This window comes from Anser cygnoides, chromosome 10 (genome assembly GCF_040182565.1).
Source record: "Anser cygnoides isolate HZ-2024a breed goose chromosome 10, Taihu_goose_T2T_genome, whole genome shotgun sequence".
NCBI classification, from domain to species: Eukaryota; Metazoa; Chordata; class Aves; order Anseriformes; family Anatidae; genus Anser; species Anser cygnoides.
This window is the reverse complement of record NC_089882.1, coordinates 5,123,665-5,145,674: the sequence shown is the minus strand read 5'-3', so window position 1 is coordinate 5,145,674 and position 22,010 is coordinate 5,123,665. Positions and strand designations below refer to the sequence as shown.

The window sequence follows — 22,010 nt, the reverse complement described above, 5'->3', positions numbered from 1 at the left end:
TTGACTTTTACTGTTTAATTGCCAGTAATAAAGCAGAACTTTGTTGATGATATTTAACAGAGTTCAGTTTCATTTATCTCCATTTATTCTATTTATTGTAAAAGTGCCTGAGAGCTTTCAGTACTCGACACAATAACAAAATATACAGTGCAAATTATTTTTAGATTGTCCAATATTTTCCACAATAGAAGGATAGAAGGTTATGATACCCTTTTGTGGGCAACTATTACACTTCACTGTTTTCAGCAGGTGTTCAAAATCCAGTGCAGGTATGTTCCATGAAATGCCAACAAGATTTTTTCTGAGGTACAGACTTTTTACACCACTATTTACCTTCTGCTGCTTATGGTACTTAGTTTTTGTTTTGTTTTGTTTTGTTTTGCAGAATGCTAAACCAATAATAATTAAATAAAAATTTTCTAAGGGTGAGCCAGATCCGCAAGTACACAAGAAAGTACATATAATCAAAACAGTCATACAGGCTCAAATCAAAAGTGCATCCAACCTATCGCATGGCAGCCAGAGAAAAGTAGACACCTAAAGAAGAGTGAAAGAGCAGGGCTGATATATAGCTGGAATACCATATTGCATACTCCTCTACTTTTACACTACACACAAAGCCCAAAGCAGAGCAGAAATAGAATGTTTTTTTCTGTTCAGAATAGTGGACAGAAAGCAAAATCCCCTCAGAGCGGAGAAGTGTTCATGGAAATATGAAGCGCTAGGAAGTAAAGCAAGGAGATATTTCTGCTTGACCCCTGAGTTTCTTGACTGGCTAATAATCAATTTTGCAATAGACAGTACCTGATATTTGGCCAGGAAAGAGCATTTTTAAAGTTTAATTTTAAGTTCCAAATTTAGTTTCAATCTGCTAAAGGAGTGTCAATACTGTGACAACAAGCATATGAAAATCAGTCAGTCAACTCAATATATATGAAAATAATACCCTGTTTGATTAATCTAGTTTAAATCAGGATCGTCCTTCAGTTTAAAAAAGTTATAAATATCTCTTGCATTCCTCTTAATCTTGTCTGGCCTGACATTATCTTAATTGCTTAAGATGATTTTTTCCCAGGATTTTATTCCCAAATTATCAATCATCTGTGAACAAGAAGGGAGTGGCAGTGTGGGATTTCATTATCAAATCTTCCTATATCCCAAAGATTTTTGCCATGGTGGTAATTTGGTCTACAAAAATAAATTCTCTCAACATGACTTTCTTTTATTATCTTCATGATCTCTATTATTTTTAAGTATTATTCTGGAAGATAAACCTTTCTATCTACATGCAAAATCATTTCTGATGTCAAGTTATTACAGCTAGTTTCTGCTTTATTCATGCCTGTTATTTAAGCCTTAGTGGGAAAAGCTAACATCTATGAAGCAGCCATTTCATTCCAGTTATTCAAAGTAAATAAGCAAAATTTAAATAGCATGTACACACAGCTTAAACATCCACCTGCAATTTAAGACCCCTATAATGGTGATTGTATCAAGGTTTCTACAAGGTCTGGGACTCATAATAATGAAGAAAAAAAAAAAAAAAACAAACTACTTCACATTACAACATGTTTCCTATTGAACATAAATGGGAATTACAAAGCGTGCCCTCTGGAAACAAAAGAGGAATCGTTGTTTGCTTTAGTACATTCAAACTATTTGCAAACTAGCCCTTTTTATCATTTCTTTTTCATTGCAATAAGGCTGGATTTTTGCTACTGAGTTTTGCCTGAAAATAATGCAGCTGTCATTGATATCCAATAGCTATTGTACATAGTTTTTGAGCACCAAAATATATAGTAAACCAATTATCATTTACTATACATTATACAGCCAATATGAATAGAAGAGCGGAAAGATGTTCTTAACAGATCTCTTCCCACTTTCCTTACAGTGTAGATTTGTGTGTGTGAGGATTTTCTTGTAAGGATGTATATGTACTATACATCTATATATGCAAATAAGTATGAATAAATACATGTTACGTAGTACAGTCTTAGAAGACTAAGAACAAATGGGAATTCTGTTGCTTGTATTCTGTTCATTAGGGGTTGACCCAATGCTCACTGAAGTTTATGAAAGGCTTTCACTGACTTGAAAACACTTTGGCTCATAAGTTGACTCTCTAAATAGGAAAAAGAAGAAACTTGATGAGGCATGAAAATATATCTACTGCCAGCTATAAAAATGTTAGCCAAACTTAACACCCATCAAAATGCTGAATATTTTCTATACTGAAATTACAGTCTTGCTGGGGAAAAAAAAAAAAAAAAAAAGGAAAAAAAATGTCCTTACAAATTCAATTGTACTTGATTTGTATTTTTACAACAGATTACCCAAGTTTTCTGCCATCAAGTGGGAAGAGGGGTGCCACAAAAGATTTGCGTAAATGTCCTTGGAGGTTTAAAGGCTCGGTTGCCCCAGAAATTTCAGGCTAGCCAAGAATGTGGAGGGGGCAGCAAGCAGGGTAATAAAGCATTTCATCCTAAGTCCATGAAGCCACTCATACAGTTTATCCTAACATAGAAAAAAAGAGAAAAGAGATACAGGGCTATTCCTTCCCTGAGGCTTCCTCAGGATTTAGAGGAAGAAGGTGGTGGAACAATTCCTTTTTGTCTCTATCTGTCTTCAGAGTCACTGGATGGGAGCGTACGGATGCAAGGCAAGGTGCTTAATGAAAAGACAGAAATGAGTCTGAAATAGAGCTTAAAGGTTGGAAGAATTTTTCACAAAGTTTTTTTTTTTTTTTTTTTTAATTTTCCTTTCCCCGTTTTAAGTATAAGAACTCTGTAGCTTGCCAAGTTGTTATGTAGTCTTCCAAGTTACTACTTCACTCTGTCCCTGTTTCTACTGTGCAACTATTAGAAGTTGCAAATGGTGTTTTGGAGTCATCACATGAAAAAACAGAGCTGACCAACACCAGCAGTGGTAAAAATTATCTGAGCTTGATTAATCACCGTCCTCTTAAGAGAGTAAAGCACAGTTACATTTTACACACACAGACACACAAAAAGTTACAGAAGAACAAAGTGCTGGATTTATTTAACTGGCAGGATATTAAATGATATAGCTGTTATCTTTTCCTGTATTGTAAATTATTGAATTAAGCCTTCAGTCAGTTTGGCAACAGTGCCAAATGAATATTACAGCAGTACAATGCAGCAAACAGTATCTGTCATCAAATCTAGGCCTCACTTATAACTGAAATTACAGTGAACAAAATGCTTGTGCAGTAGATTGGAAAAGGTTCATTATTATTTATTCATTTTGCCTAGTAACACAAAAACTAATGAAATTTCATTGAGAAGAGTGCACGTCAAGATTACTATGCATCATAAAGACACATCCCTCTAACTTCACTGTGGATATTTGTCTCTGTAATTAGATGTCTGTTCCACAATAGTTCTGAATCTGAAGGACATGGCCAAGTTCGTGACATAAAACAAATCACCTGCACAAATGAAAAGGCTTCCTTTATCTTGTCTATATCTTGCACAATAGCACAAAAGCCTTCAGAAAATCTTTCCATAAAGACCATGAAGTCATGCACAGTTAGCGATTCTAACATTGTTACTTACACATTTTTTTAAAAATAAAATATCACATTATTAATATAGTTCACACATTGGTGTATTTATAGTCCCTATACCTATTCAAGGCATGGTAGTTTTACACATAACTTCACAATGAATTGTTTGTAAATCTGTGTTGATCTTTAGCCAAAAGTGGAAATTAGTGAAGCTCCATTGAATGCTATCCAGTGTGCACAGCTTATGAGCAATTTTCTGACACTGCAGCTTGAACTTTGGGACTGGAGTCCCTCGGGAATATTTTGATTTTGTACTGAATGAAATTAATATCATATAAATCCAAGGTTAGAGTTTGATTGTAATATTCAGTATGATATTATGAGAGACATCAAATTTTGGCATTCAGAGATCTATCATTAATTATTTTGAAATTAGAATGTGTGTATCTGCTAGACCAAAACACAGATGTATAGTAAATTCACTGATACCCAATTATATTCACAGAAAGTTAGCTTAAAGAGTTGGAGCAATACTTGATAATATAACAGAATTATAAAAAAACGTTTGAAGCAACAGATTGTGATGAAAACTATTATCAATATGTATATTTAATTGGAAAAGGCTCATAATTCAAGAATATGGTCATTTTTGCGTAATAGCTATTACATGTGAAATATTACACCTAATTTTACATATAAGGCTTAGGCAATCTTGACATCTGGGTATAGTAGTAACTAATGCCATATTTTATGTATTTATTCTTTGTTTTTACACCGAATTACCTCAGGAAAATGCACAGTATATAACCTGAGTAGCCTCTGATCACCCTACCTACAACACCATACAGACTTTAAATATAAAGAAATATTTTTGAATATTTGAATAGTTTTTCAAAGAATAAAGTTGGGAGGGTACAGAATTGTTCTTCTCGAAGATATTTAACTTTTCTCTGCCATTCGCCAGGGCTGCGTGTCTCATTTCACCTGCTTACACTCACTATTTTTTGAATGTACCGCCAGCCTACTGAGGCTGTATCCCAGATGAAAGGGATGCCTTGCACTGTTGACTGTCATTTTATAGACAGCTTCGTATATAACATCTGGGCTTAAGCACCAAGCTTCAATTCATTACCAAGAGTTTTTCAGACTTCAGTAGGGCCAGGACTTCACCCCGTGTGCCACCCCGACGCCTACCTCTCTCACCACATCAGAGACAGCTAAGTGTCCGTCTGGTTTGGGTGTCTGATGACAGAGACAATGTAGAATTTCACCACTGCTCCCAATTTGACTTTTTCAATAGAAGCTGAAACTTGAAAGGAGCCCAGTGCCTCCAGAGCTCTGTACATCAGTGTCTGAAGGGAGAAAACACATGAAAGTTGAAGGCCCTTTGGGAAAATCCTACAGGTTTTAGGTTGCTTCTGCCTGCTCAGACCTATAACATCTCTTCTAATCTCCCTTTCTCTATATAAGTCTCCTGGTTCACTCTCTGATTAAGAACTGAATGAGAGGGTGAGGAGGGATGCCTGCCTCCCGTTGCTGATAATACTGACAGGCTCTTTTCCTTTTTCACAATGCTTTCATGACCTTTTCTCTTTCTCACTTCTTTTCCCATCTTCTCTTTCACTGTTAATATCTTATTCATCGCACTGACGTGTGTTACTCTAAGTTCATACTTTCCTGCTAGCAAACAGCATTGCAGCCATTACCTCTCATTCTGTACCAGTCATGCTCCTTAAAGTCCTTGAGCTAGCTGGTCCAGGCTTTGGGTGAGGAAAATAATCATTCCATTCAGCTTCTGTCAAGATTTAATCAAAAGCCCCGGTGTTATTTGCAGAGAAAGACTCAATCACATTTAAAAATCTGTGGGCTCTATAAATTCCCCCCTCTTCAAATTAAAATTTACTGGTGTCTTAAGTTGTGAAGAAAACTAGACAGATTTTGAAGTCATTCGTATTTTTTCATATTTTTTTCTACTTATGCTGTCACTACAAGGAGGAAGTCTCTAACTCACCTGCCCCATCCTTTTTGCTAGAACTGACAGGTGTTTTACTATGAAGCTGATTTAAAAGAGGCCTCTTAATCAGGTGTCAGCTTTGGCCCATAAAGTCATATTAATGTTTTGGATCAGATATGAGGCTCTATCTAAGGCACATTAAGAAAGATTCATTAGAAACTCACTACCCCTGGAATTTACAGCCTTCCTGGAACTTAATAGCCTGGATAAATTTATCCTTATCTGGTTTGCTTATGTGAATTATAGCAGTTTTGCATTTAGAATCTTTTTAGAGTGCAGGTTTTATCATTATTCTCATCTCTTTTTTCTTATGAAAGAACACACTAATATGCTAGATATATATCTGCCTAGGCAGCAGCAAACCCCTTTGTGCCTATTGCATGACTCCAAGTGAAGAAAGAACAGCCCTGGTCCATCACTTTCTTGGGATTCTTCTGGCTGTCTCTTCTACAGCACTCAGAACAAAGGACTCCTAATCTCTGATTAGCTCCACAGAGCATCATGGCAACTGAAATCACAGGAATTGAAAATGCTGCACACTTTGGAGATCTAAGACCAACAGAACTGGACATTTCTGGTCCTTAAACAATAAACACTCTTGAGTTTGTCTACTTGGAGCTGATTCAAACAGAAAAAAAAAAAATTCCAACAAAAAAGTCCAACATGGTGGTTTTCTATTATTTATTTTACAAATGCAGCACAATGTCTTCTGGGACACTTTCAGTTTCACGAAGCAAAAGCTGTCCAATATTACTGGTCAGTTCTGGACAAGAGTAATTGTCCACTTCAATGGTTTGCAACACTGGTCAACCAAGTTATTTATATGTATCCTATAGAGTGGGGCACTGCCTGCCTGAGCTGCACTCTGGCTGTATTGCCTGGTATTTCCAGTTGAGAAAATGCATCATAAGAAACTAATTGTGAAGCCAGTCAGTGTCATACAGCAGGAAAGAACAGTGAATATGATTTGGGTAAAATTAAGTTGATTAAGTGTGGGTTCTGGAAGTGTATTGCATTCTCCATGTCTGTGTGAGACAGTGCATAAGCACTTTAATATTTATTGTGACTGTCCCAAAATTCTTTGATTACATTTGATGTAACTATCATAGCCCAGTATAACTAGCCACTGCCCATAAAGCAATGAGAGGAAAGCACTATGATATCCTCTGTTGATACATAATTATGAAAAAATAGGCTTCCTCCTCTTCTGCTGGCTATGTTAATCCCCACATTGGCCAAAGACAATATCACATAATGAATAAAGGAATGTTGTTTCATTTTCATAGTTTAGATTTGAATTCAGACTGGCATAATTATGGTCTTTATGGAGATCAAACTGATTGGGTATCATAAAGAAATACATTTCGTAATAAGAGTTTATATTTGCCTTCAAGCACCATGCTGAGGACACAAACACAAGTTTTATGTATGGAAATGATACATTTAATCAAATATTCATATTCCAATTGATTTTTTTAATATATGAATTATTTAATTCTTAACAAAAGCAAAGAGTACTAAGATGTATTTGTCATACATATCTATGGATAAATCATTGTGACTTGTTGTGAATCTGGAGAATGAGGGAGAAATATATGGCCTTTCTCTACACCAAATGCAAAAGGATGCATCAGGAAATTAGAAATGACCAGTCTGACCTTTCGTATAAATAAGAGATGGACTCACAGTATACCATTGGCTGTAAAAGTGCATATCATTTCTCACAAACATCACAAACATGATGGTATTCTCTGTTGCAGATCAGGCAGCAAGAAAAGGATATTAAAGTAAAAACAAAATGATAGCATGACGCCCCCTTTACTAAAAGTCATGGACAATATCTTTGTGAGAGTGGCTGCAACATATCTACCATAGAGGAGCTGTTAGGATACATGTAAACACCTATGTCCTTATTAGAACTCATAATGGGAATTTAATTCCAGATTTATCAAAATATTTACACTTTTATCAGCTAAAATAGGGATTTTCATATATACCAGGTAACTCATCACAGTTAATTTCAGTCCCACATAGCTAGATCAATTTTGAAAATGGAACAAAGATCCCAAAGTCATTTCATTGCTTTATAAAAGCTTTTCACTGGTTGTTGTGGGAATGTAACAAGAACAGGCTAAGAAAATTAACCCAGAAGGGAAGAAAACTCATACGAAAGAAAAGTCAAAGGATCATTTGTAGAAACAGCAAAAAAAGATCTCTCAAAATTTTTCAAGAGAGTAAAAAAAACAGAAAAAGAGACCTTTAACTATATCCCAGCCACCATCTCTGAGAGTAGCTCTGCCTCACACCTCATGGTTTGCTGAACAAATTGTCTTCTTCCCAGCTCCACACAATTATACTTCCATGAGAAGTATAAGAAATTCTGGTTTGCTTTACAACCATTTGTTTGTAAAATCATGAAATAGAAGAAAAATAATTTGGGGTCTGGAATCAATTCTGGGAGATGTCTCATCTTTCTGATGAAATTGTTGGCACTATAAGATATGAACTATTTATTTTTCCTACAGCATCTTGCTCTATGACTAAAGACCCCTGGCAGAACAAGAATATAAAGAATAAAACAATTATGAATTTAAATTCTAGATCAAGCTAAGGGCTGAAATGCATGCTTATCTTTAGGTATTTCAGTAAACCCACCAAAAGCAAACAGTTAAGGCAATATCAAGTCTTGAATATAGTTGAGTTACAGCTTCTTTTATTGGGTTTCCTTCATATTCTCTGAGATTTTCACCTGTCTGCAGTAGTTATGGATAAGTCAAGAAATATTTGGAGCCTACTTTAAGTCTGCATATAGCCTGCAAAGTTCAGCAGAATGAAAAAGTTATGGAAATTGATACTTTTTATGTGATTTACTGTATTTTATGCTCTGTTATGTCACTTATAACATCACATATAATATTCAACCAGGTTTAATATTGTACCTTCAAGCCACTAGCTCATCTCAGCTGTTTTACTAGCCTGACTTTATATCCTAAACCGAAAGGATGTATTTTCGTTTTCTGGTATGTCCACGCTATTTCTGTAACACAAGATATTCTTAAAATGAGATGTGTCTATCCAAACAGCTATTGTGGTATAAAACAAATCAATCTTTTTGGACTGCTACTTTGAATTTTACTCCAATTCTCTTGAAGGCTATTTCTCACAGTTATCGCTCATGAAATCACACAACTGGGCTGACTTTCTGAGTTTCTGAAGGATACGCAGTGTGAGCTGGGTAACAGACACGTAGGAGTAGGCATCTCCATTAAGATACACACAAAACATTACGGTTATAAGGTGCCATCTTTAAAAAGGCTTCTGGTCAAAAAAGCCTAAGTATAAAAAAAAATTTATTTGATCATCTATATCTAAAGTTCTACCAGATGTTCTTTGCTTTAGATCCAGCAAAGTAGAAAAGTTTGACTACATTCATCAGTAGAAAACAATTTTACTCATAGAAAGATGGGGTTCCGATTTTTTCAGGTTTAGCTGAAAATATTTCAGAAATGAAACGGATATTTAAAAAAATATATATATATATTTAAAAAAATATAAAATATTATATTCTTATGACTTCAGATGAGTCAAATTATTCATGCAGTTCCAAGAAAAACATCAGAAAAACATCAAATGTCACAAAAAGATGGGAGCAGACAACAGTGCTGACCTGGCTTTTTTTCAAATTTAGAAGAGGTAGATTGAAGTGGCTGAAAAGTACAAAAGCACATGAATATGTATACAGCTGACAGCCGATACAAAGGATCTGAGTTTTGAAGTGCATTGTGTGCAGTCACTGATGGCCCTGAAGAAGGCACTTGGGTCGGTGTGGTGCCAGTGGCTGGAGCTGACCTGGCTGGGGTGAAGCCGGGGGAACTGCCTTGGGGGCACAAGCTGAGTTAATGCATCAGGATGGCTGATTCTCTTTAGGGATGCAGGAAGACACTCTGCTGGTGTCAGCTGAACAAGACCTATTTGCAGCAGCTGAGAAAATCCTCTAGGAGTTACAGAGCTATAGAGCAAGAAGGTTGTACTTGGCAATCCATGCCTGAAATGAAGACAGAAGGTGGGGTGAAATAGTGACCCTCAGGAAGTGTGTTGTACCTTCCTTCTCTCATTACAGATGAGCAGATAAAATAGGTGAATAAAACCAGACACAATTACTGCCAACATTTATGTTGCTTCTAGAACACAACTGTACAGCTACTAATTTTTGGGTTCATGTCTCTTCTTCCCAGCTACCTGCGTCACTCTACTGGAAACTTTCTGGATCTCTTGAATTTGTGCACAATATGTGAGAAATGCAGTATGGTCCAGTTGCTAAGCTTTATAGAAAGCTCTGAGAGCATTTATTTGTTCTGTCACTACTATTCCGTGACAAATCATTTCATCTCCATTAAAGTTTTTCTGCAAGAACCTCTGAGACTGAGGAAAGAAATGGGTCTTGCCCCAGCCCACATGCCTGTTGTGCCCTTGTGTTTTCAAGCTCTAATTAGACTCTGTGCATCACCAGGGAGAATATGCTCTAGTGAAAATACGTGATGAATTTTCAACCTTTATTTTATGCTACCACTCTTTAAATAGAGAATATATATATATGTAAACCTGAAACCAAGCCAGCCAAAGTGTACAAGAACAATATTAAACCAAAGGAGGTGAAAGGCCAAAGAAGAAGGAAATGATCAATTTCCTTAGCTTGTGATGTGACCTTCTGGACCCACCACCAGAAAGAGAGGCCAACTGGCAAAGGAAAGGAAAGCCTAGGACCAGAAGGCTGCCACAACGTGCCTCCTGGTCTAGAAGCTATTTACTGGTCAGCAGGAGGTGCTCACTATCCCTCATGCTGTTTGCTCTCAGAGGCCATAGGGAAATATCTATTGCCAGACTTTTAAAAGACAAACAGTCTGTCTTTCAATGGGTGACATGAGGATGACACATCCACTTCACCAGGTGACCAGGGAGGTACAAACTCCAAAAACACAAAGCCACGACACTGTCCTTTTCTGCTTCCAGTCACAGTCTAAACCACAAGTATGAGGTAGACGGGGGAGATTTAATAGATGGCCATATAATTTCCGTACGAGACATGCAAAGAAGCTAGTCTTCACTGTCACTTGCTTAATAAATCACCAACACCTGGGACATGTGATTTTATTATCATTCGGGTTTGAAATATTTCCTACTTAATAGCAGAATGTCTGGAGGTGGACTCTGTGCTGAATATACAAGCAGACCTTAACTTCTGACCAAAAGAAAAAGACACTAAAGGACACTTCTACATGTAAGGACATGCTAAAGATGCCTAATATCTTAAATTATTGTTTTTCTTTTTCAGGGGAAGAAACTCTACATGGTCCTATTTTTATCCAAGAGCCACATGATATCACTTATTCCATGGGCTCAGCAAATCCAGAAATCCTACTGAACTGTACAGCTAAAGGATATCCACTCCCTTACTACAGGTAAAGTCAACTTTGGAAAAGTCCCATCTGGCTGTAAATCTTCTAACAGTTTTATCTGGTCATAGAAGGTCATGTGTATCTCAGTGTGTGGCAAGTGCTCATGGCAAGAGTGACAGTAGCTAGAAAGTGTGGTTCCACTTCTAGGTTTTGGGGCTGGGTTTGTTTCTTTTCCTCATTGATTCCCCACATCAAGAAACATACGGCCAGCAGCCCAGGGGAAAAACTCTTGTCTCTAGTGTTTTGAAGTTACTGAAATGGGAGTACAGTACTTATTAGGACCCCAAATTTGTTACTTCCAGGAGAGAGAGAGAATCTTTTGACGGCCTGCAGGCCAGATGTAATAGGTGATGTAATGAGAAGAAGATGCTGCAGCTGAGGTTGCATATAGTACTGGTCACTTGCACATAAAACTGAAATAAGTTCACATTCATTGTTTTTATTTCAAAAATAAAATCTCTCCCTATACATTAAATTACATAGGTATGACATCACAGCATTTGAAGCCTGCTTGTCAGAAATCTGAGAAGAGGAAGAAAATAGTGAAAATTTAAAAGCGACATGAGCATAGAGAATTTGAGGAATGAAGGAAAAATATTTTTGCTAGTCTATAGTTAAGAAAATTGACACAGTAGAAGAAAGCACACCACTGAAAATTGTCCCCATAGCATTTTAAAACCTACAAAATTACTTCTGAATCCACAGAACAGCTGTGAAAAATGGAAAAATGGAGATGCTGTGCATCTGTATTTGCTAAAACTTTCTGTACATCTATAAATGCTAGGAAAGCAAAAGAGCAACATCCTTGCCCATTTCTAATTCTAAGATTTCATGTATATATTTATAGTGTTTATCTAAAGAAACAGCAAGGCACAACTCTGATAACTAGCTTACAACACTCTGCAGGCTCACTTAATAAAACCTCAGTACACAGGAATGTTTGCTTATTGAATAACTATGGAGTCATCTTTTAAAATGCAGCTTGTTGCGCCAAGGATTTGGAAACCTGAGTCTAATAAGAGGAAAAGCTGTATATCTAGGAAAAAAAAAAAAAAAAAAAAAAAGACAGTGCTTTCTTCAAAAAAGAAAGGTCTGGGAAAAGGAAAGTGAAAAACAAGAAGTCGTTCATGCAAGATATGAAAAAAAAAAAAAAGAGAAAAAAAAAAGAAAAAAAAAAGTGTCCTACCAAATACTTAGACAGCATTTCTTCAGTAGTTTTTAATTGCTCACACAATTCCTCTGTACAGTACCACTGCTAATTATGAACTTGGCTTTTGTGCTTCATGTATTAATATTTTTCCAAATATTCTGCCAGTAGATAAATGCTTTATCTTCTTTTCACAATGTAACTTCTATTTATATGAGTAGAAATCGTCACGCAGATCCCATCCCATTCATTCTTGCAGTTTTCAACATGAACATCCATGGTTTCATGTCATCCATCTGTTTCATACCCAGTTATGAATAGCTTCCTCAATGACCTGTAAAAGTTATTAATTCATGTATTCCACCCATGGACTCCACACATTCACAAAGAGTAGTAACAGTAGATTTCATTAGGCATGAGAGCTATGAAATCTCCTCCCATCAGGCATCCAATATTCCTATCTTCCCTTCCACTGTCTTATGCTTTCTTACTGTCCATTAACTAGATTCACTTTTTCTTTGCTCTATAAGGACATTTTGCAACACCTCAGTTACTCTAGTAAGACCAGATCAACATCTGGGGATGTATCCTGAACCATCTAGGTTAATTAGAAGTTATCATACCATCACTGCTGCTGTTACAAGTTGGGAGTTTTTCACCATCACTTTAAAGGAACAGTAAGCCTTCAGCATATTTCTTTGATTTCAGTAGTCAGTTTTATCAGATAAGAATTGAGCCCATATATTTAAAGTTCCAACAATTTTAGATAAATCAAGTGCAGTATGAAATTTTAATAATATCCTTTGCTGAGTGATAGAAAGGAACTGCAAGGATTATAGTAAGGCATTTCTTTGATTCATAACTACAGAACTGCTACAATAGGAATAAGGTTATACCCAAGCTAATTTGGTATTTAGCACCTTTTTGCATAAATAAATATGCTGATTAGAACCTTTAATTTAAAGAAAAATGCTTAGCATTTCCTGAATAATCTTATTTTTTATGTACTGTATTACATTCCTCTTAAAGACTCATAAAAGATAGTAGTGACCTTTTGCAACTTGATTTCAAAATCCTGTGCATCTGGCAAGAACAATACAAGAATTGTATAGGATTGAAACAGGCATAATGATGAAGTGACAAAAAATGAGAGACACTGATTTCCTCTGCTGGAAGTAACAGAGAACATAGATCTGATTACAATTGGAACAAAAATAGAGAAATATCTCTAAAATCTGTGCATATGTTGGGAAATCTAGATAAATATCCTGTTAAATACCATCATAATAATCTACTTTCTCATCTTCTGTACAGTCAAATTTTTTTGTAATATCAGGTACATCATTTCTACTCTTTCACTGTCTGATAGTGGTGGTAAATACAACTTTTCAAATTATATTTATAAGTAATAAATTTTATTTTTCTTCCTAAATGCTATTCATGAGCATATCACTGTTCCACATTTTCTCTCCATTAAGTCATTCCAAGTCATTCAGTTTCATAGTTTAATACAGCTAGCCTTCCTCCACACTGAAGAAAAAAAAAAAAAAAAGAAAAAAAAAAGGCACCTGGAGCTTGTCAAGCAAGTGTTTTCTGCAGTATTTTGACATTTCTTATTCAGTCCCATTCAGTCTCAGGTGTTAGTTCTAATTCATCGCATTTTTTCTGAACTTAAGTTCAGTGTTCTGAGTAATCATGTAAGCTAATATTTTCATGCAAGTTTGAAATCAATGTTTTAGTTTTTTTCCCCTCAAACTCTACAGAGAGCAGTCAATTGCACAAATGAAGAAATCCAGGGACAGCATAAGTGTTATTCATTATAGAACAACATTTTAATATTTCAGCATAACTTAGAAAGATGCAGTAAAATAAGATAAAGAGATATACATTTAATCCAAATCAAAGTACCACTCAACATAACTGTAACAGTCAAATAAAAGTGAAGGGAACAGAGGCACAAAATCTACAATAATTGCTAATGTCATAAAATATGTTTATAAAAATTGTATACAATTTTAGAGTCATTCCCCATAATTCCAAAAATACTTTTATCTTATTCATACCCTTGAAAAAACAGTGATAATCCTTCTATACCAAGTACACCAAGAATGGTATACTTGTTCACTAAAATGCTGCCCCTTGACTCATTGCAGATTCTGCTTCAAAAATGAAGTGTAACTAAAAATCCCTCCAAACTCTGTTGTCTTGTTCAGAGTCAATAGTTTTTAAACTTTCTATTATCTTCCAGGCTTCTATGCAAATAGTAAAAAAAATAAAAAAAATAAAAAAAAATCAACTGTGTCTCAGAAGACTTGGCAGGACACATTCTTTTAGAACATAAATAACTTAAGAAACATGGAACACTTAATGAAATCTTAAAAAAAAATGTATTTTTTATAACAGCACCCTGAGAAGATAATTCATAGAATCATGTGTGCATATATCCATGCTATACATGTCTTTTTATTTTATTTCTATATGATTTTATGCAAACTAAGATTGGGTACAGTCAATTTATTTTTACATTTATGACTTATTTTTTCATATTGGTTCTCTAAGATACACAATTGAAAAATACACACAAAATCCAGTTAGTAATGAGTTATGTGGAATTAGGGGTAAGTGTGGGAATAAATAAGAGGTGCCGAATAGCTTTATGACTCTTGGGGAAGATGCTGCTGAAGTTTCAGGATAGGCAAAGGACAAGGTAGTTGGAGCAGGGTGGAGGAGAAGGAGAAGGAGTTTGCAACCTTACCCAAAGCTCATTCAAGTACATTGAGGAGAAGTACAGCTAATTCTAAAATTCAGTTATGGTGGAATTCTGTAAGAAAACAGGGCAGTGTAAGTGAGACAGTCAGTCTGGAGATTGGTCCTACCTCACTTCACATGTGCCTTTCAAAGTCAAGACTCTCGAGATCCTCATACTCCAGGGATCTTGGTCATTGCTTGCTTATTGTAGAAACTCTCTTTATTTGGAAAAATGAAGGAAAACAACAAGCAGAGTCTTTTAAGCCCATGTAGAGGGATTTTCCTTTATTAAGTTCTATTCTTGATGATCCTTCTTAATTTCCAAAAACCCCTGCTGTGCTTGCCTCTCCCTTATTTGTACCAGTGAGAATTCTACTTGAAATGATCAGGTTGGAAATTATCACTCCATTGTTCTTAAGGAGAGAATGAGCTATGCCTCCCAAGTGTCAATCAGCCTTAGGTAAATATTTCTTCTTTTAAGTAGAGCTCCACTAAGCATTAAAATAATAATCTGAAGGATCTGAATTAACAATCCCCATAGAGATTACTCTATCAAAGGGGGATTTCCGCCTCAATAAAAATCTGATTTAGATATCAGTTTTTATTGATCTGCTCAAAACAACCATGCAGAATGATCAGAAGAAATTTATGGGGTGGTTCAAACCAATCAAACATTGCTCATTTTATCTTGTTTGTTTTGTTTTGATGAAAGAAAATTTTCTTCCTTCCAGTGGCTTACATTTTCTGGGATATTGTGAGAAAGGAAAAACTCCTCTCCTCTGTATCATACAAAAAGTAGTTCAAAATTAGGGAAGGAAACAAGTAAGAACTTCCATCTATGATGACTTTGATACAAAACCATGACACAGCCATGCATGCTTTGTCATACTTCCAGAATTTTACATGTAGAGCTGGCGAAAGCACTTCTCTTTCAGCAGGAAATTTTATTAGTCCTAAATGTATCTTCATTTAAAGGCAAGCAAAACAGATTAATGAAATATTGCATTTGAATATTTGCATGTTGTCTCAGCGAAATCTTTTACTAATTCCTTAATTTCTTCAACATGCCTACTTTTTTTTTTTTTAATATACTAAAACTGATGCACCTTGACATTTCATTTCCAAAACAATCACATCTTCTGAAATAAAAAGCTTCCTTTTTCTAAAGAGTTCCTATAGAACATTACTCTTTTCCAGATTCATTAATCATAGAAATGGGACTCACTTAATTATAGCTACTTGGCCATTCCATAGCATTGTACAGTACCCTTACAGATGTGATTACAAATTTCCTGGTTAATTATTCATTTCTCAGAAAACATAATCTTACGTCAAAAAAAAAGATTTTCTTTCCTACCGAAATGTCAGAGATCACAGGTAACCAAATTTATCTCATTGAAACAAATTTCGTACTCTGAAGTTCAGTATTAGCTCTGTGTTCACCTGTTATTTTGTAGTAAAGCCCTGGATTGCAAGTTGGATGTCTTGTGCCCATATGTTTTTCCTACAAAGCAGCATTCCAGGCTGAGGACTGTCTTCAGCTCTGCTGCATTTACTTGAACACGGGTCAGTATGTAGGTGGTAGCACCTGGATCATGGCCTAGAAGAAATTATACTCAGAGAGAACAAGGGAAATTTAAACACCAGAGATATTTCTGGGCATACAGCTTGATAATCAATATATGTGAAATTAAGCATATTGATATTTCTCATACAAGTCTCAAGAATATTTGTTATCTGCAAATATTTCTAATATTTCACCATTTTTATGAGTGTTATGTGCTTTTGCCTTCTTTGACCGTCTTTAGCTAGGTCAATATTTTTTCAGTTTGAAAACACAATAGATGTTCATTATATTATTATTTTTTTTCACAATTGTTTTATGTTACCCCAAAGACAGATTCCATAAATTGCAGTTGCATTGTAAATACACATTAGTCACATATTCATGTTCATTAACAAATTCTACTCCTCCTTTTCTGCTTGGAGACAAAGATGATTTGAATAGCAAATCACAATAGTATAAGTATTAGGAAATCATATTTATTCTTACATAAGTGGAGCTGAAATGATTTGACTGCAGTGTTTACTAGAAGTAAGTTCCCAATAAGTCCAGTATCAAATATTTAACATAATCCAGTGGCTTGGAAGAATGTTTTTATGCCATTATATTCAAATATATAGGCAAAGTATAACGGAATAAATTGGCAGTGAAAATTTTAAGAGAGGACAAGAGAAAACAGACCACCTATTGCCTGGGATCTTTAAATCTCAATAGGACTGGCGACTTCCCACGTATAAGCTTCCAAAGCTTTTAATTCAGTGAGGAATTTATTAGGAATACTTTATGACTGGTGTTCTATAGAAAAAGATTTTAAAGCAAAAAGAACAAGATAAACTATTCTATTAATTTATAGAACAGATAGTTTGGGGTTTTGTTTGTTTGTTTGTTTTGTTTTTAATGTTTAGACATTTTAATGTGATTTGAGAAGTGTTACATTTATTGGGAACTATTGAATTCATCATCAGAATCAACGGTCGAATGAAGAATTTCAAGTAAATATGTAGGCAATCCATGCCTTAACATGTTAAAATTTTCTTTAATGAGCTCTTCAAAGATTTCTGTGTTTTAGACAGCATACTGCAGAACACACAAAGTCATTAAATCATTGTCTATCACATGAATTCATTAATTCTATTCTTTTAGTGATGTAAACATATTAATTAGGAAAAAGCCCACACCAGGAGATGAACCCCTGATCTATATGCACAGTTTAATAATCATTGCACCGTGGTGATTAGAATGATTACAGGGATACTGTGAAGAATTCATTTGCAGCAACTAAGCCAACAACTTTGCATTTGTTTTGAAAAACAATTATAGAGCTTAATTGGGAGCCTTGTAATGATGACAGTAGTTATTTCAGTGATTGATTCTGAAATTAAAGAGAAATGGCAAACTAAATACCAGAATATCCTATATTAGAAAATTGAAAGGTCTAGAGAGTATACACTGTATGTAAATTCTGAAATATGGCAAAATGCTGGCACTGACACAGACCACCGCTTCATAGAAAAGGCTCATTGAGGAGCACTGGCTATGATTTTTCTTATCTTGGGGAGAAAAAAAAAATGTGAAAGAAACCAAAACAACTGCAAAAACCTAGACCAACAACAGGAAAACATAACAAAGGAATAGAACAGGGGTGCACAAGGGTCAAAAACCAACTGCAATGGGTAGAAAGAGTTAGTGATGGTCTACTGCTGCTTCTAAATTTCTTAGTGTTAATGTCTTCATGAAAGAGGAGGCAGAGATTGGCCGAACCAGATAAATTATTTAATCTTACTAGAATTTGTTCACAGAATTCAATTGATTCCATATTTTAATCAGTCATTTTTCATCCTTGAAAACAAGTGCCCCCTTAAAAGGTCAGGATCTTTGTTTCCTCTGAACAAATTTGTCAAGATTTCCCTTGGAACACAAGATTGCATTTCACAGCACTATTTGAAAATCTCCTTCTGAAAGAGCAACTACCTGCACAGTCTGACCATGTAAGAGAAATGTCTCTGGGTGTCTGAAGTAAAGTATTGTGCTGTATATCCAGGTCCAATCTTCCAGGACTGTAGTTATGGTGCAAGTTTGCCTCAAGTTCTTAACTGTTCAAACTAGTCTGCTACACTTCCATCCCTGTCAGTAAGTTCATAGTTCATCTCTGCACATAAGAAGAAATATACTTTTTTTTTTTTTTTTTAAATGCTATGATCCTTCAGTTAGCTAACAAGGAGACAATTCTCCTCTTTAGAGGACTCTTCTGTGGTCTTTGCATCTTGTGGAGGGGTCAGCATCGTGCTCATGTAGGTCAACAGAAATTATACAGGCTGAAGAGATGGTGGTGGTATGAAATTAGGAGAAAAAAAAAAAACAACAACAAAAAAAAACCAACCTTGGTTATGTAGCTTTAGGATTGCTAGCAGTGTAAATTGTGGCATAAACATGCCCAAAGCTTGTAGATGTCAGTGACTGAGGACCTTCATTTTTCCTTTGGGCCTCATGTGGGCAATGAAAATTCCACCCTTATGTGACTAATGGTAAAGCCACAAAATTATCCTAATCAAAACTGATAATAATTATTTTCTTTGAAATGGAAACTTTGACATCTGTAAATAGCTGTGTAATGCTGCAGATACAATCTGTTTTTTACTTAACAGACTAACAGAGACAAATCGTGCTTCAAAAAAGCAGCATTTTCATCATTAAACTACCAGGCTTAAACTTGCTGTACAAAAAAATCTTTCCCTGCTTCCTTCTGTCCTTTGAAGTATAATCCTTCCTGATTTATATTGCCACATCATTTCTGTAACTAAATTTCTGACATCATTTGTAAGGACTGTAAAACACATTTGGATACCATTTATATTATAAAAAATAAGGTAGCTTCAGTCAAGAAATACGCTGTATTCCCAGTTGGATGGATAACTTAGTTTGTATGAATAAGTTATAATTACTTTTTCTAGACATTTGGTGAACACTGGTGACTAGCATAAAAGCAGTAAAGATTTTTCAAAGAACAGAATTATTGATATCATCAAAATTGATATAAGAAGCAGTCTTGTGTGAAAAATGATATAATTTTGTGATATTTAACTACATTTTTATCGTTACAGGTATGTTACAGCACGCTATTTAAGATAAATATGAATAGGATCTGTAAATTATAAGCATAATTTGATTTTTTTCCCCTCAAAGGTGGAAGCAAAATGGCACAGATATTGATCTTACCATGAGTTATCACTACAGGTTGGTTGGAGGCAGCTTGGCAATCAATAACCCACATAAAAAACAGGATATGGGAACATACCAGTGTTTGGCCACAAATTCATTTGGAACAATTCTGAGCAGGAAGGCAAAGCTTCAATTTGCATGTAAGTTGGGAAGATCATATTTATTAGAGCATTATTTTCTGATTAATTCTGCAAATGAATGGTAATATACTGAATAATTAAAGCTCCATTGATGATTCTGTTCAAAAGGTTTGGCTCACTTCAGCAGTGCTTATTCTTTTTTTCTTTTTTTTCTTTAAAAAAAAACAACATTCCTAGTAAATATTAATAAAATAACCAGACATCTGAAGATTGCTAGCCCTCAGGAGCAAGAAAAACTTTCAGAAAATTGAAAGGTAAAGGAAGATGAATGTAATTATTTTCACTTAATAAAGGTGTTTCTTCTTTTTAAGACAGTGTTTTCTTTGCTACATAGCAGGTAGTTACAATTGTCGGGAGGAACATGTCAAAAAGTTAGTCTTTCCATTTTCCATAACATAATGATATGCAGCAGAGTCATAAAAGTTTTGTACCCCCAATTGCCACACTGACATTTTGTTACATTAACGGAGCAAAAAACAGTCTCTTTCCTTACAGAGTGCAAAATGATGCTTCTATGGCTCTGAAGTGTTTCATATTTCAGCTCAATTGGATAAAGCCCATTTGCTGTCTTGCGCCAGTTTAAATCTTATTTTAGGTTTGCTCTCCATTTCACTTCTTCACAGTTTCACAACCTTCTTCACAATATTTGTATGTGGTGACTGAGTTGTGTGGATGCCCTGAGGAAACAAACGAAAGAAAGAAAGAAAGAAAGAAAGAAAGAAAGAAAGAAAGAAAGAAAGAAAGAAAGAAAGAAAGAAAGAAAGAAAGAAAGAAAGAAAGAAAGAAAAGAAGAAAGAAGAGAAGAAAAGAAGAGAAGAGAAGAGAAGAGAAGAGAAGAGAAGAGAAGAGAAGAGAAGAGAAGAGAAGAGAAGAGAAGAGAAGAGAAGAGAAGAGAAGAGAAGAGAAGAGAAGAGAAGAGAAGAGAAGAGAAGAGAAGAGAAGAGAAGAGAAGAGAAGAGAAGAGAAGAGAAGAGAAGAGAAGAGAAGAGAAGAGAAGAGAAGAGAAGAGAAGAGAAGAGAAGAGAAGAGAAGAGAAGAGAAGAGAAGAGAAGAGAAGAGAAGAGAAGAGAAGAGAAGAGAAGAGAAGAGAAGAGAAGAGAAGAGAAGAGAAGAGAAGAGAAGAGAAGAGAAGAGAAGAGAAGAGAAGAGAAGAGAACCCACCACCAACAAAAAAAAACAAGTATTATTTCCATTCCATTTTCTTCGATATAAAAGTCTGAGCTGTCTGTTGCTGGGAGAAAGCAATTGTTTTCAACCTCATTAATAAAACATATGTCTAAAGCCAACCTTGTGTCGCTATTTCAGACACCAGCAAATGTATTAATAATTAATCTTGTTCCATTTCTCATAGCAAATCTCATGTCACAGGGGTTACACCAAGGAGACATTAGAGGTCATGATGGTTCACAGACTCTCTTTTAGTGGAGTGGATCAAAAGGTGTATCACTAGTATCTCATTTAATAATGTTTTATTCTGAATTTCTCAAAGAGAGGATCCCAGGAGCTGGTCAAATGGAAACTAAAATTTTTGATTAATTATTTTTTCACTTTTTCTGAAACATTTCTGCAAGCCACTTTTTCTGTATGGGAAATTTTTTCAGGACTTGGAGATAAAAAATTATTCAGTGACAGAACAAATGCCATTTTAGAAAGAAGCAAGAATAGATGGACTCATAATTATCTATGGAATCTGTAATCCACAAGGAAGCAAGAAAGGCCAAGATGGGATTCGGGAAAAGACTTAAAGAAAAGGAACACCTTCAAATGAAAACTCGAAGGAGGTATAAGAAAAGTAAAAGAAAAGAATTTTTTTTTTTTTAAGGATTATCTGTGAAAGACAGAAGATGAAAAGGCTCCAGTGATTGTTCAGCATGTCAGATTACTCAATAATTTCATCTTTTTCTGGAAAAGTCTAACCCTGACTCAAGATCCTGGAAGCACTTTGGTTTACCAATCACGTCTCTCCCAGCTGAGAACCACCCAGGCATACCAGCTCTTAGGGCCATAAACAGTTCTTCTAGCCAGTGATGTTTTGAGCAATATCTAATTTCCCTTCCTTCCCATGGTTTTCTCATGTTTACTTCTGCCTATAACTGGTTCATAAATGGAAAATTGTCTTCTTTTAACTCTTTGCAAGGATAAAGGTTTGGAGAAAGCTGAAAGAATAAAAGAAGGGAAAGAAAGGTTACAGGG

General features: G+C 35.3%; 1 protein-coding gene across 5 annotated transcripts in view; it reads left to right on the top strand.

The window, feature by feature from the left end:
• The window catches only part of CNTN6 (contactin 6), a 144,842-nt gene that overhangs the window by 45,091 nt on the left and 77,741 nt on the right, over positions 1-22,010 (top strand). For 3 of the 5 annotated variants that reach the window (XM_048070532.2, XM_013182241.3, XM_048070529.2), the window contains exons 3-4: positions 10,876-11,002; positions 19,642-19,817. In XM_048070532.2, the coding sequence (XP_047926489.2) occupies positions 10,876-11,002; positions 19,642-19,817 (303 nt within the window). Of the gene's footprint in view, positions 1-10,872; positions 11,003-19,641; positions 19,818-22,010 lie in introns of those variants that run through there. The other 2 variants (XM_048070539.2, XM_048070557.2) reach the window with 2 other exon arrangements.